Source organism: Bison bison, unplaced genomic scaffold (assembly GCF_000754665.1).
Source record: "Bison bison bison isolate TAMUID 2011002044 unplaced genomic scaffold, Bison_UMD1.0 scf7180017861046, whole genome shotgun sequence".
Classification (NCBI taxonomy): Eukaryota; Metazoa; Chordata; class Mammalia; order Artiodactyla; family Bovidae; genus Bison; species Bison bison.
The window spans coordinates 2,051,347-2,065,601 of record NW_011491618.1 but is presented as its reverse complement, the minus strand read 5'-3'; the positions used below and the strand labels follow the sequence as shown (position 1 = coordinate 2,065,601).

At 38.2% G+C, this 14,255-nt stretch overlaps 1 protein-coding gene across 1 annotated transcript in view; it reads right to left on the bottom strand.

Annotated features, from left to right (window-relative positions):
- Window positions 1-13,595, bottom strand: part of GPATCH8 (G patch domain containing 8) — a 95,072-nt gene extending 81,477 nt beyond the window's left edge. The window contains exon 1 of the mRNA XM_010832438.1: window positions 13,330-13,595. Coding sequence (XP_010830740.1) covers window positions 13,330-13,374 — 45 coding nt within the window. The 5' untranslated portion in view covers window positions 13,375-13,595. The remainder of the gene's footprint in view (window positions 1-13,329) is intronic.
- Window positions 13,596-14,255: the final 660 nt, after the last annotated feature.

Genomic DNA, 14,255 nt, shown 5'->3' with positions numbered 1-14,255 from the left:
ATCATGGCTGCAGTCACCATCTGCAGTGATTTTGGAGCCCACAAAAATAAAGTCTGACACTGTTTCCACTGTTTCCCCATCTATTTCCCATGAAGTGATGGGACCAGATGCCATGATCTTCGTTTTCTGAATGTTGAGCTTTAAGCCAACTTTTTCACTCTCCACTTTCACTTTCATCAAGAGGCTTTTTAGTTCCTCTTCACTTTCTGCCATAAGGGTGGTATCATCTGCGTATCTGAGGTTATTGATATTTCTCCTGGCAATCTTGATTCCAGCTTGTGCTTCTTCCAGTCCAGCGTTTCTCATGATGTACTCTGCATATAAGTTAAATAAGCAGGGTGACAATATACAGCCTTGACGTTCTCCTTTTCCTATTTGGAACCAATCTGTTGTTCCATGTCCAGTTCTAACTGTTGCTTCCTGACCTGCATACAGGTTTCTCAAGAGGCAGGTCAGGTGGTCTGTTATTCCCATCTCTTTCAGAATTTTCCACAGTTTACTGTGATGCACATAGTCAAAGGCTTTGGCATAGTCAATAAAGCAGAAATAGATGTTTTTCTGGAACTCACTTCTCCAATAAATTTTTTAAAATTTAGTTATCATAAAATACATGGAAAGATTGAAGATGTATTACAAATGAGAGAAGACAACCAAGAAACAGCTAAATGTAAACAATGTGGAAACCTGGATGGGATCTTGGAACAGAAAAAGGACATCAGTGGAAAAACTGGTAAAATTCAAATAAGGTCTATGATTTAGTTAATATTATCTTACCAAAGATAATTTCTTAGTCTTGATAATTATGTTATGGTTATTATACAAATATTGTAGCAGAACTTGAGTGAATAGTATACCAAAACCCTCTACACTATTTTGGGGACTATTCTGTAAGTCTAAAATTAGTTAAAAATAAAAGCAAAAACCTTTTAGTTATCATTATTATTGAAAGCATATTATGAGAAAAAAATCAAAGAGCTAAAAACTGTATTTTTGGAAAGGTAGAATGGAGACTGCTTGTATATATTAAGTAACTCTGAAAGAATCCACGTATAATTAAACAGTGGTTGTCTTTGAGAAGAAGTGATTTAACTTTTCACTCTGAATCCTTCTGTCTCTTCTGAATGTTGTACTAGAAAAGCAAAATGAAGGATGGGATATAAGAAGCGATTTCAAACTCCCAGGGCACAAACTATAGTAGCAGTAGCAGTGATGATGATGATAATATTTCTTGCCTTTCTCCCCCACAAAAGTTTTTTCCAAGTCATTCTGATAAATTTAGTAAGATTGTTCTTTCCAAAAATAATCAGCAAGACATCTGATTATCTGCTGGCCTCAACAGGGATTTGAAGAGAAGTAATTTTTTCTGCTTTACCCTGCTTCCAAAACCACATTTAGATCTCTGAAATCCCATTAGAGCTAGGATGACTGTATCATACAAACCAGGGCATAGACAGAGGAAGAGGGTGTGCTAATCCTAATTACCCCTGGACAAGAGGTATAAACAGTCATCCTGGTGAAAATTCACAGATCCTGTGATTATTAAGGCATTCTTAAAATTTGATTTCAATGATCACTGTTTTGAACAGTTATTTCATTGTCCAAATCAATTCTTCCTTTTTAAATATTACACGCTTTTAGAGTGAAATATAGGTTTTCATTTATGCTGATCAGAAATATAAGTTCAAAAAGATCAGACATACACATAATGTGTCAAAGATTTTTAAATGCACACCCACATATACATACTGCCAGCTGACTTTCTTTTAACTGCCTCTTCTTTCAAAAAAGGATCAACTTGGGGTAGGTCTTAACTACAAATGAATAGAACCTGACTGACCTGCGTATTATTGAAGTACATGGTAGCTTTAGTTCCTTACAGGTCAAGGATTCTGCTTCCAAGCACAGGACAAATGTGGAAATTTTCTATTATAAATTTAGCTGCAGTGATCATTTCAATATAAATAGAGACTAAGGTTGCCCTAAATTTATCCATATAAATGAATCTTGTTATTTGCTAACCAGTGCTGATTTTGGAATCTACATGATCCCACAGCTTTTCCAGTAATTAACTATATGGTAATTAATACGGAAAATGAGAAATAAAGAAAAGTGTGGGACCACTCTTTAAGGATCACAACCAACAACCCGTAATTTCAAATAGCAAAACAAAATATTTAAGACCCCGAAGAGGTGAGCCTCTTCCGTCTTCTTAGTTATTAAAATTTCATACCATTTCTAAAAAAAATTTTTTTGATGAAAAATATTACTCATAGTAAAAGTCGGCAGATCCAAAGTTTCCAATTTGAATCAAATCCATTATTAACAGGAGGATTATACAGACTGAAAATTTAAATCCTGTCTGGCTTTCCTACCTAGACTAGGTATGAGCCAAGTTTAAAGTTTTCTTTGTCAGCTTTATTGTACCACTCATGCAAACCCATCTTAGCCCCTGTCTCTAGCTATTAAGCTACCTGTTATAGATGTTCCTGTCTCGGCTCCAAATCTCTGCAATCAAAATTTATTTTTTCTACTGTATTTACCATTACCCCCTTAGAGACTGTCTAAAGTCACAAAGTAGATATATTAATCGTAACCCTACATCACAACTCAAATAATATATTTGTTTATAATTTGGAGTTTCTAAATTCAAAACATATAATGATGCGGATTTCACCTGTCATGGATTAAAAATGGTTTTGTTTAGTGTACAGAGCCATACAGAACAGCTTCGTATTTCACCTATGAACAAAACTTGTTCTCCTCTGACAACAAATAATGAGAATTCATCTCTGTCTCCCTCTCCCTTACCCCTGCCAAATAAACTAATTCTAGTATGGTCTCAAATCAGAAAGAAAACATCTCAGGATGAAAAACATATCCAAAAAGTAATGAACATTTGGGGAATCCCTTAGTGATCCAGTGGTCAGGACTCAGCTTTCACTGCTGAAGGCCCAGGTTCAATCACTGGTTGGGGAACTAAGATCCCACAAGCTACATGGCTTGGCCATAAAAATAAAGAAATGAACATCCTGGGGGATTACTGATATCATTTTACTAGTATAATAAAAACATATTTAAATTTAGAAACACCACTGGGGTCAATTCCTCAAAAACCCAAGTTCTTCACTATTGTTTTCATCATCATACAGTCTGATTCCCAATGACTTTCAGTACATTACTGTAAAGCCAAAGATCTCTGAAGTCAGACACCAGAAATCAAAGCAGTATGCTGGGGGTGGGGATGGGAGTGGGGGTGTGTGTGTCTTCTAGGGGTGTGTGTGTGTCTGCTAGGGATGTGTGTGTGTGTGTGTGTGTCTGCTGGGGGGGGGTGTGTGTGTGTGCTTACTCATTCAGTTGTGTCCAATTATGGGTGTATGTGTGTTTCTGCGCACATGCGCGCTTACTCACTTAGTTGGGACCCTGGGCTGTAGCCCGCCTGGCTCCTCTATTCATGGGCTTTTTCAGGCAAGAATATACTGGACAGAGTTGCCATTTTCCTCCTCCAGGGGATCTTCCCAACCCAGGGATTGAACTTGTGTCTCTTCTGTCTCCTGCACTGCAGGCAGATTCTTTACCCGCTGAGCCATCTATAACCTTAGGCAGATTACCAAACCACTCGCTGGGCTTAGGCCTGTTTTCCCAGCTATCAAATCCAGATGATGACACTACTGTATTACTGCACAGGCTTTGAGATTTAAAGAGTTAAAAAAAAGTAATAAATTATTGTTTCAAGACATTGTTGAGGCCAGTCAGTAACCCAGAAAAATAAATCCACTTACTAAATTTAATTCTATGTAATTTGGTAGGAGAGATAATTGGCTAAGCAATCTCAGTAAGTATCTAAGAATTTGAAAACACACTACACTGAGTCAAGGGTATGAGCATATCACACCCTTGTCTAAAAATACATGTACATCTGTTTGACATATCAAATTTTCTGGATAATTGGACTTCAGACCAAGAAAGGACTGGTTTCCAAAAACTCACTACACTGAAAAATTAGTATCTTTTAAAAATCCCACAATAGAAATAGACCTTTTTCAGAAATGCGGGCAAAATCAGCAAACAATTTCTGAGGTGTTCAAAAAGATATGGAGACAGTAGTTAACAAGTCCTATGGGATCTACAGCAATGCTTATTATTTCTTTCGCCACTTGCTGGTACGATAAATGTCTATTTAGACATGTGACAAAAATTCTGCACTATTCCACAGAATAACAATGTGTATATACAATATGTCACACAAAAGAAAACTCACAACTAAGATTGCTATCATTAACATATACAATATAAAGTGAGACTACAACTCTCCATAAGACAACTTCCATTCCTGAAATATCGTTCAGTTGGCTTTATAGGATATCACAGAACTAACAGTTCAACTTAGATAATCCACAACACAGCAGGAAGTTGATCCCCCAAGTTAGACATAATCCTCAGACTCTACACAGTCTTTCCTTCCTACACATGTGCCTCTGCTGCTAAGTCACTTCAGTCGTGTCCGGCTCTGTGCGACCCCATAGACAACAGCCCACCAGGCTCCCCCGTCCCTGGGATTCTCCAGGCAAGAACACTGGAGTGGGTTCCCATTTCTTTCTCCAATGCATGAAAGTGAAAAGTGAGAGAGAAGTCGCTCCGTTGTGCCGGACTCTTAGTGACCCCATGGACTGCAGCCCACCAGGCTCCTCCATCCATGGGATTTTCCAGGCAAAAGAGTACTGGAGTGGGGTGCCATTGCCTTCTCTGTATGTGCCTCTACTTAACCATTAATTCAAATATCTGAGCAACTTGTAGGTGCCAGACCCTGAACCAATTCTAGAAAAATGAACAAGAAAGAATCTGCATTCAAGGAGTTCTACATCCAGGGAGATGAGATAAATTATAAGCATTATAATATAATAAAATAATAAGTATCATAAAGTATACAGTAGGAGAGATAAAAACAACACAGTGGTTAAAGGCTGAGACTAGTCCAAACTACTTGAAAGCTATCTCTTCGACTCACTAGCTGTGTGAAGTGGGTAAGTTTTTCATTTGTAAAACGGAGATAAAAATAGAATCTACCTAACTGGGAGACTGTACGAGATAATAAGCATAACATAGTGCCCAACAGAGAGCACTCTGTACTGTTAGCTGCTACTATTACTAATAAAAGTGCTGTTACTGAAATATGACCAAAGAAAATAAGCAACTAACTGCCTAGGGAAGATGTCAGAGACACAACAAATTGAGTCTTGAAGAATGAGTGGTAAGAATTTCAGACAGGTAGGACATGCAAAAACAAAAACAACAAAAAAGCCTAGCAGGTCCAGATAAAAACAGAAACTACAGGATGGCAAGACAATGACAGGGCAAGAAAAGAAACACATCTGTTACAATGGCACCAGATGCTTAACAGTCTCAAAAGCCAAATTAGTGCATTTGGATTTTATTCTTGAAACGATCAGGAACGACAGGAAAAGTCATTATTTTAGGAGAGAACAAGGTTCAAATCTGAGTTTACTGTGTGGCCTCAATTTCTGTTTTCTCTTCTGTAAAGTGAAGGATACTACCACCTCGCTTGGATGGTTACTTAGATAAACATCTCCAAAATGCCTTGGCACAAAGCCTGTCATTTAATACTATTCAACAAACAGTAGCTGATAGTTTCATCACTAGATTCCACAGCAGTCAACTTCTGATGCTATAATGGTCATGGATACATTTTGACACCTTATTTTGACAGTATCCAGTAGAAGTACCACTCTTCTCTGCCATCTACTCTTCTACTGGAATAAATGAAAAAAATAGACTGATTTTTTAAAACCTTTTCTTATCCTTTTTTATATTTTATGATGCCGTGCCAACAAACAGGAACTCAATAAATGACTGGGAAATGGAATGGAATTTCTGGTAGACCTATAAACAGCAAAAAGGCAGGCAAGAAGTCATAAACGACCAATTACGCTTATAAAGGTAAGATACTCCTGGGGGGAAAAAATTAACGATAAGCATACCAACTATTTCCGACCAGTTAGTTAACTGGTAGAAAATGCTGCCAAGTATTAAAGAGAAACAATGCTTTGTACAATGTAGACCATACCAACACTCATCACCTCAAAGGGGCTATAAGTCACAGCATAAAGAATGCTATAAAAGAAATGAGAAGATTAAAGTTCAAAACTCAGGTCTGTACTACACAAGTTTCCTCATCTATAATAGACTTACTACCTACTCTATTTACCTTGCTGAGTTACTGGGAGAATTAGACAAGACTGTATTACAAGGGCACTTATTAAACTGTCATGACAGTATGCAACTATACAATATTACCATTCTAATATCCAGGTTAGACGATTTTACAACATCCTGGTGCCTCAGTTTCCAAACTTCCTTTCCTAAAATGATCCTGACGTCCGTTCTACTGTAGCCATTTCACTCTCATGGTCATTACGATGTCAACTCTTCCATTATCTCTATTTCAAACGCTGTGCTCTCCAGCCACAACCTTCTGTCTTTCCAACTCCTCTAGAACCTCCATTCCAAGAATCCTTCAGCCTCATCAGAACCTACGACCCAGTGATCCAACTTTCTCTACCCTTAACCCTCGAAGTCCTCACTTGTGTCTCTGTCAAGCTTAAAATCACATAGCCCACTATCATAATCATTCCCTTGTATACACCTTCTACTCTACTCCCTTGCCCCCATTCACATTAATTCCAGTTAATGGAGACTGGTCATCACAGCTTTAACAGTATGTGTAGCACATCTAACACAACTCTATCTAAATCAGTCTTCCTACATCTTTTCCCCTGCTTAACACCTTAAATAGCTAGTGCATGCCTGCTTACAGCATTAAAATAAAACTTTTGTAGCCCTAGCTTTTCCTTTTCCCATTCCCAATGGTTTATTCATTGTCCTTAAAAAAAACAAAACAAAAAAACCCACAACCAATTCTGCTAGTTTTACCTCTACATTTTTACCCTGGCTATTTTCTCCAGCTGAATGCCTCCCAATCTTTCCCTTTGCAAGGATGCAAACCCATCTTTCAAGACTCAGTTTAAATGTTTCATAAAGGCACACTTAATCATCCCACTTTAAGGGTTCTCTTTCTCCCTTAGGGTTTTGCATTTATTTACTGTAATACTATTTATCTGATAATCATGTTAGTCTTGTGTATAATACATACTGTTTTTACTTTTGGTATCTCTCCAGCTGTAACAATAGCTCCCTGAAAAACACCACTTCTTAATCAACTCCCCCAAAGACATAATCATATATACTATTCCTAAAACAAACACTTCAAATACTGTTTTAACAACTTTTCAAAAAAATTAACTTATATTCTAAAAAATATTTCTGAAGTAAATATACCTTTTTGTATCTCTTGTGCAGATGAATCCCTAAAGTAGTATTAATTAGATTTTCAACTACTTTTGTCCCTTTTATACTCCATAATTTTACTCATAGGAACAAGATAAGTTATTGACACTACAGCATATAATCCACAAGCATCAGCTTTAGTTTCTTCTATAGTCAAGACCTAAAGTATCATATTAATTTATTGATTTTATCAGTACTGCCTATAAAAAGGGTGAAAAATTAAGCCTCTCCCTCTCATCAACTCTGGAAAAATAATATTGAATGAACCATGAGATATGAATACTGACTTTTCCAACAATCATTATTTAAAATGTCAGATACAGAACATGATCAATCACTTTTCTCTATAATAACTTTAAACCTGGAGAGCTATTTTGTATTCCAGTTCTAATAAACAGAGACATAAACTGAAATCCCCCCTTGAAATCAACATAAAATGCTTTAGCAAGGATCACAAAAATAATTGGAAACTCATGAGACAAGAGTAAATGTAGTATTACAAAGGTAACTTTCTGGTCACTTGAGTTGACACAAAATACAAGATTTACCTTACTCTAACATTGTTGGTAAAAAGAAGAATTCAGGCAAATAACAGGAAACTCTGTTTGGGGCCCAAATGTTAATTTCTTACTCACTATAGTACATACTAAAACATTTAACTTGTGTACAATGCCAAAGTAACTTTAGCTATACTTTTTTTTCCCAAACATTCCTAAATTAGATATAAAATACTAAGTGTATGTTAAATCTCAAAGAAATCATTTTGTATAGGCATAACAATACACTGTATTCAGCTTGGGCATATTTAATTTTTTGCACTGATTAATACAACATGTATTAAGCACATTTGGTTAGACTTCCACAGTTAAATGGACAATTCACTTTTTATAACTGGAAAATCATTACAACATCTTCTGGTATTCACTGCAATATCAAATCAATGCCTTCTTTCAGTATTTGTGGTGGTCATTTGTAATGCCTTTAGTAACTGCCATGAGTCAGCTTTCACTTAATACTAAATGGCAGTGCTAATATGAAAAGAGAATGCCAGACATATAAGTATCAAGTAGTTTCAAGGAAGGAATTTTAACAGAATTCAAGAACTGGATGTCTACCTCAAGCTGGAATTCATTTTCATTAATAAAACATTAGAAACTTATTAAGTCACAAGAGCAAAGATGAAACCTCTACATGGAGGGGTTCAAGATTTCATGAACTTTTGCTTTTTTTCCGAAAATGGTAATCTTGACCACATCAAGAAAACAAACCGTCCTTTATTCATTTTATCATGTTATCCAAATAGATTGAATTGATATGGAAATTATCCCAGAGATGAAGCAGCACAATCGAGGTAGCCAGTTATATATGCTTTTAAAATTTTTTTAAGTCACAAATGTTAGTTCTGGTTATTTAACTTATAAATAGACCTGAGAAAATGTAATAAAAATATCTCTCGCAGTACTTTAATGAGAAGTTTGTGACATATACAAAATAAACGGAAGGACTACAACAGAACATTTATTTTTCCATAACTTTATTGGCACTCAGCCTAATGATATATTTATCTAGATATCTTTCTTCTTGGTCTTCCATACCCACTTTAAAATGAAATAAGTAAGGCTGCCATCAAATGAAGCCCTATGATCACAGTTCTTGCCAACCCCATCCTCCCTTCGAGGAAGGTTGTAATAAATGTCTTTCTCTCTGATGTTATTTCTTAATATGTCTCATGTTTTTAAATGCCTTTTGCCTTAAATATATACCCTGTACCCTTGACATCACAACTAGGGAGACTTCTTTTATGTTTACCTTACTTTGGTCACTCTTAATCCCTTGAGAATATACTAACCAGTAATGGTGCATTTGCTAATAACTATACCAATGCATGGTAAGTATATTGAAGTTTGTACAGCCTTGATTCCAGGCCTTTCCACCTATTATCATGTGTATGGGAATCGAAACAGTAATGATTTTGCGTAAGTTACAATATCCTAAGCAAAGCTGACAATGATTTTCACAGCAGTGGTATCTTTCAGATGATAGGAAACAGAGGTTAGAACATTTGCCCATGTGTGATCTCTGGCATGTCTGCATCAGAATGCCAACTGTATTACACAGTCCCACATAGAAAATATATTAATATACTTCTATGACCTAAATATTTTAAAACTGTAAACCTCCTGACAATGGTCTCACTTAAGAATTATCTGAAGGTCACATCCTGGTGTCACATATGAAACACAAAAAACATACTACATAAAAGTTATATAGCTTATTGCTGTGTACCACTATGATTACTATATACGTTACAGAAAGTTCTTGGGTAATTTCTACACTTTTATTATGACCTTTAAGATAGTTGTTTTTTTCATTACTTTATCACCTACTGATCTATTACCGTAGCTCCTTTTCATTAGAAACCTCAAGCAGAATGCATTCAGAACAAGAGGAAATGAGAAGCTACTTGAAATCACCAGTCCTCTGCAAGCACACAAGCTGAGGAACATTTCCTCACTAACATTCAGCTGCATCATCATTAATAGCTGCGCAACCACTAAATGCTAAGCAGTGTGTATATATACCTCATTGCTTGCTATACATCACAGTACAAAAAATACTTTCTTTAGTGAACTTGGAATTCAAAGTGTTGAAAATATATCTACATTTGTAAATTATACCATGCTATTTTCCACTAGTTTCTGTAACATTTCAATCTGTGAACAAATATGCCTTAATCTGGTAAATGTAGGCAGAAGTCATGTCTCATTCAGAAATTGAGGTCAGATTCTTAAAGAAGTAGTTAAAACTCTTAAAACATTTAAAAAATAAATACATCAGCCCAAACCACAAAGGTTTCCAAAGATAAAACACCACTTAAAGGGGGTATTTTTAAATAATGTCAGAACTAAGACAAGAGTTAACAATATATCCTCTATGACAAAGGGTAACATCACTGTCAGAAGCCTTCCTAGAAGCCCTTGGGAGACCAACAAGAAACAGATCTGGACAAAATGCAACAGAGTAGAAACTGTAATTGTATCACCTCTCTGAAAGCTCATTTATTCTTTGTGACCTATAAGTTTATCCTCCATATTTGATGACTCAGTTACAGTTATGTAAAATACACAATTGCCAGTAAAGTTATTGGTCATGAGCACAGGTTCAAAGTCAAAAAGCAGGAGTCTAAATCCTGGTTCTGCCATTACCAGCTGCGGATACTTGGCCAAGTTATTTAACTATCTGTACCTGAGCTGCCTCAGGTACAGATAGTTTGAAAGTAAGAGTAACACTACGCACCTCATAGAGTTATTGGAAGATTAGGAGACAACATATGTAAAGTCCACAGAATAGTACCTGTTTATTATTAAAATGAAGTTATCAAATGCTTTCAAACATATCCCTGATAATAATGATTACTCTTTATATTCATTAAGTGCTTCAAGTAATACGCCAATTAGGCTCCTCTCTATATTATATAAAACACCTTTGAAACTTTTAAGTGTTCACAAAATTTAATAGTGAAAAAAAAAAATCTAATAGTGAAGCCTCCTCTGACTCCATACTAAATTCAAGAGACAACCCTTAAACTCTCCAAAATTTGCACCTAATGGTAAACTGGTAAAGAGTGAAATTCTACAATTCTAAATTCCCTTGCCAAATTAAAGGCAAAGAAAATGATAGTCATCTAGAACTTACCAGAGAAGGTGCACAGAAAAATTTCCACTGCTAGAAGATCTGTTTAAAGAAACAGGATCATGTACTGTATCTGGAAACCTACTTTGGATTTGTTTTCAAGTGCACTGAGTAGCTTCACCTCATTTATCACTTAAAGCCTTAAAAGGCCAAGTTAATTTTGAATAACCTGAGCTTGAACAATGTTTCAGATAAGCTATATGCAGGAGCTTCCTAGGGCATTTTCTCTCCAATAACTTTAAATCAAATGACATCATTAATGAAAATTCACCTACATTTTCCCCTTTATTGAAACACTCAGAAAAAATAGTACTTAAAATATTTTAAAATGAATGATTAAAAAAAATGTTAGCACAATAATTTACAGAAGTTTTAGCATCCTGTAATTGTCTAATAGGTTTTCATTACTAATATCCTATTTACCCATAATGCTGGGACATGTGAATCTTAAAAACCAACATTTACCCGGCTGACACAATACAGCAGAAATTGGCTATACCAATATAGAAGCAGAAGATAAAACATATGTAATATCTTCAAAGGCCTACCAAGCAACCAAAAGCATATCATATATACACAACTAAAGCATGAGAAGAGAAAGTCATTTAACTTGAAAAAGCAGCTTTCCTCAATTTATTCAGGTGACTGCATTCATTTTCTGTTCTCCAGTTTTCAAATCTTTTAAGGTCCTAAAAATCCTGCCTGTTCAACACTGCTGAAATCCTGTGGTTAATTAACATTTTCCCACAAAACTTATTTGTCCGTATTATCTATTTTCAATTTTAAGTGACCTTCAAATTCTGAAAAGCACTAGAAGATTTTAATTATCAACATGTCTCCTTAAAAACTACCAATAAAACCCCCACATCTTGCAGCCTACTCTTATTTTATGGTGCTCCCTAAAAAACAAACAAAAAACCTCACCTTTCCCAAGGATCAAATAGCTAATAAGAACGGCTTTAAACTTTCCAGGACCTGCATTCCAGCCTTAAACACCTTGAGATCCTGTATTGTGCTGCAGCTATTCAGCAGGCGCATGATCATAAGGCTTTTCAACAGCCTTAGGTCTTCTACTGTTGCAAAACTTCTCTTCAGCGTTCTAGCTGCTAGATTGTTACATTGTTGCCTTCAATGCTTTACCTGTTTAGTTACCAACCCAAACATTCGGCGGAATTCAAACCCTTCAAACTACCTTCCTAAACCTACCTAGAGTATTCCCACGTAACTTTGAGAAAGAGCTGCAGCGGGATAATAACTTGAGTTCGGACGTTCATCCCTTGAACCAAACTGCTGTTGCCAGGGTCTGCGGCAGTAATGCAGGGGTTTCTTTGAGACTAAGGACGTCTTTTACCCTAGAAATAGCCCATCTCTACTAAATCCCTTTTAGTCGCTGAGATTTCTGCGTTAACAACGCTCAACAGGAAGGTACTCGAAGCAGCCGAAAGACGTGTTGTTCTAATTTGGCCTTAATTTTTTCCTCAATCATGCTGGCCACGGCAAGGACATTTTTCCATACAACGTTTGCAACTGAAGAAAAGAAAAATCAAGCTGTTGGTAGCAGTCACCACCCGCTTGTAAAGTCCATTATCATGACGCTTTCTACAATCTCTCAAGGTAGCATTTGGGGCTAAGCTTACATCGACCATCCTCCTGTAACTTACTGTTTTGCAAGCCCATTTAACGACGTAATGACAACAGCAACATTTACGCTCTGGGAAATCTCAATGTTTGACTAACCATGGAGGCGTCTGATAACTAAAGCCCCCTTTTTCCGGGTGAGGAAATGGAAAAATAGACAATGAAAGCGACTTGTTACAGTGAGCAAGGAGGGAGACCGATCCCATGAAGAGCCGTGCGAGCAAAATCCAGGGGTTTAGGAGCCCCAGTCTCAGCAACACTCGCCCCAAAACCTCCCACCCCCACCCCACCCCCGCTTTCCCCTGGGAGCCATCCCAGCGCCCGCACACGCTGGGCACACCCGAGGGCAGCACAGCCACCCCACCCAGCGGCCAGGCTGGGGCTCCCAAACCCGCAGGCCAAACAGGACGAGGCCGCAAACCCAGCGGCCCGAGTTAAAGACGTAAGATACAGAGTGAGAGAAGATGCGGCCTCGCCTCAAACCCGGAGGCCCCTAGAGGAATCGGAGGCGGGAGAAAAGGGAGCAGGTTCGGAAGCCACAGCAGAGCCCCGAGCGAAAGAAAACTGGGAGTGGGGGATGAGGAGGTTCTGGTTCGGCCAGCGCCTTCCCCGGACCTCGGCGACGCCCGTGTTTACCTGAAAGTCTCGGTCCTCGTTGAAGCGGGAGAAGCGGTCCGCCATTTTGCCGCCTTCACTGCTCTCAGGACGACGCTCTCCGGTTCGCTCCTTCCCTCCCGCGACACCCGCCCCCTCGCTCTCCTTCTGTGTTCCCCGCCTCCTCCCACGCCCACCCGCGCGCGCAGGCGAGGGAGGGAGGAAGCGAGAATGCGTATCCCGACCAGTGCCCCGACGGCGCAGGCGCCTTTCTGTCCTGGAGGCGGAACCTTCCCTCGCGTCTCGGTTTCGCGCGCGACCCAAAGCGACCCCGGCGCCGCGCGTGCGTACTCGCGCTAGAGGGCCGCAAGCGCTTCCGGAGAGAAAGGTCACGAGCGGGCGCTGAGCTCCTGGATCCGGATGTTTTTCTTCAGCTCGTTTCTGTTAGTGGTTTCTCTTTTTGTCCGCTTGTTTGCCTGAATACACAGAAGCCCACCCTCTACTTTCTTCACCAAATAACAGCATAATGTAGTGGCCGAAAGCGCAGATTTTGGAGCCAGACTTCTTAGTTTAGAATCCTTGTTTACCTTGAAGATTAATCGTCGAACCAGACAGGAAATAGCCCTTCTCTCACAAGGCCTATATTCCAGTGGGGAAAATGAGATAAATAATAAAATAATTACATAATTTTAAAAGTTAACGAGTGCTAGGGGAAAAAAAAACAAACAAACAGGGTGATGAGAGCAACGACCTCCGAAACGACCTTTGATCCAAGAAGCAGCAAGGGGCACGCTGCTTTGGGACCGAGAGAACCTTTAGACCCAAAGGGCCAAAGACTGCTAATAACGTGGCATTTTCAAGCGATCGCTTGAGAGTATTTCTCAGACCACAGTTGATCCAAATAAACTACAGCTCTCTGGACTTAAGTTTCCTTTTTTAAAAAATAAGGAAATTAGGGTGCTCGGGGC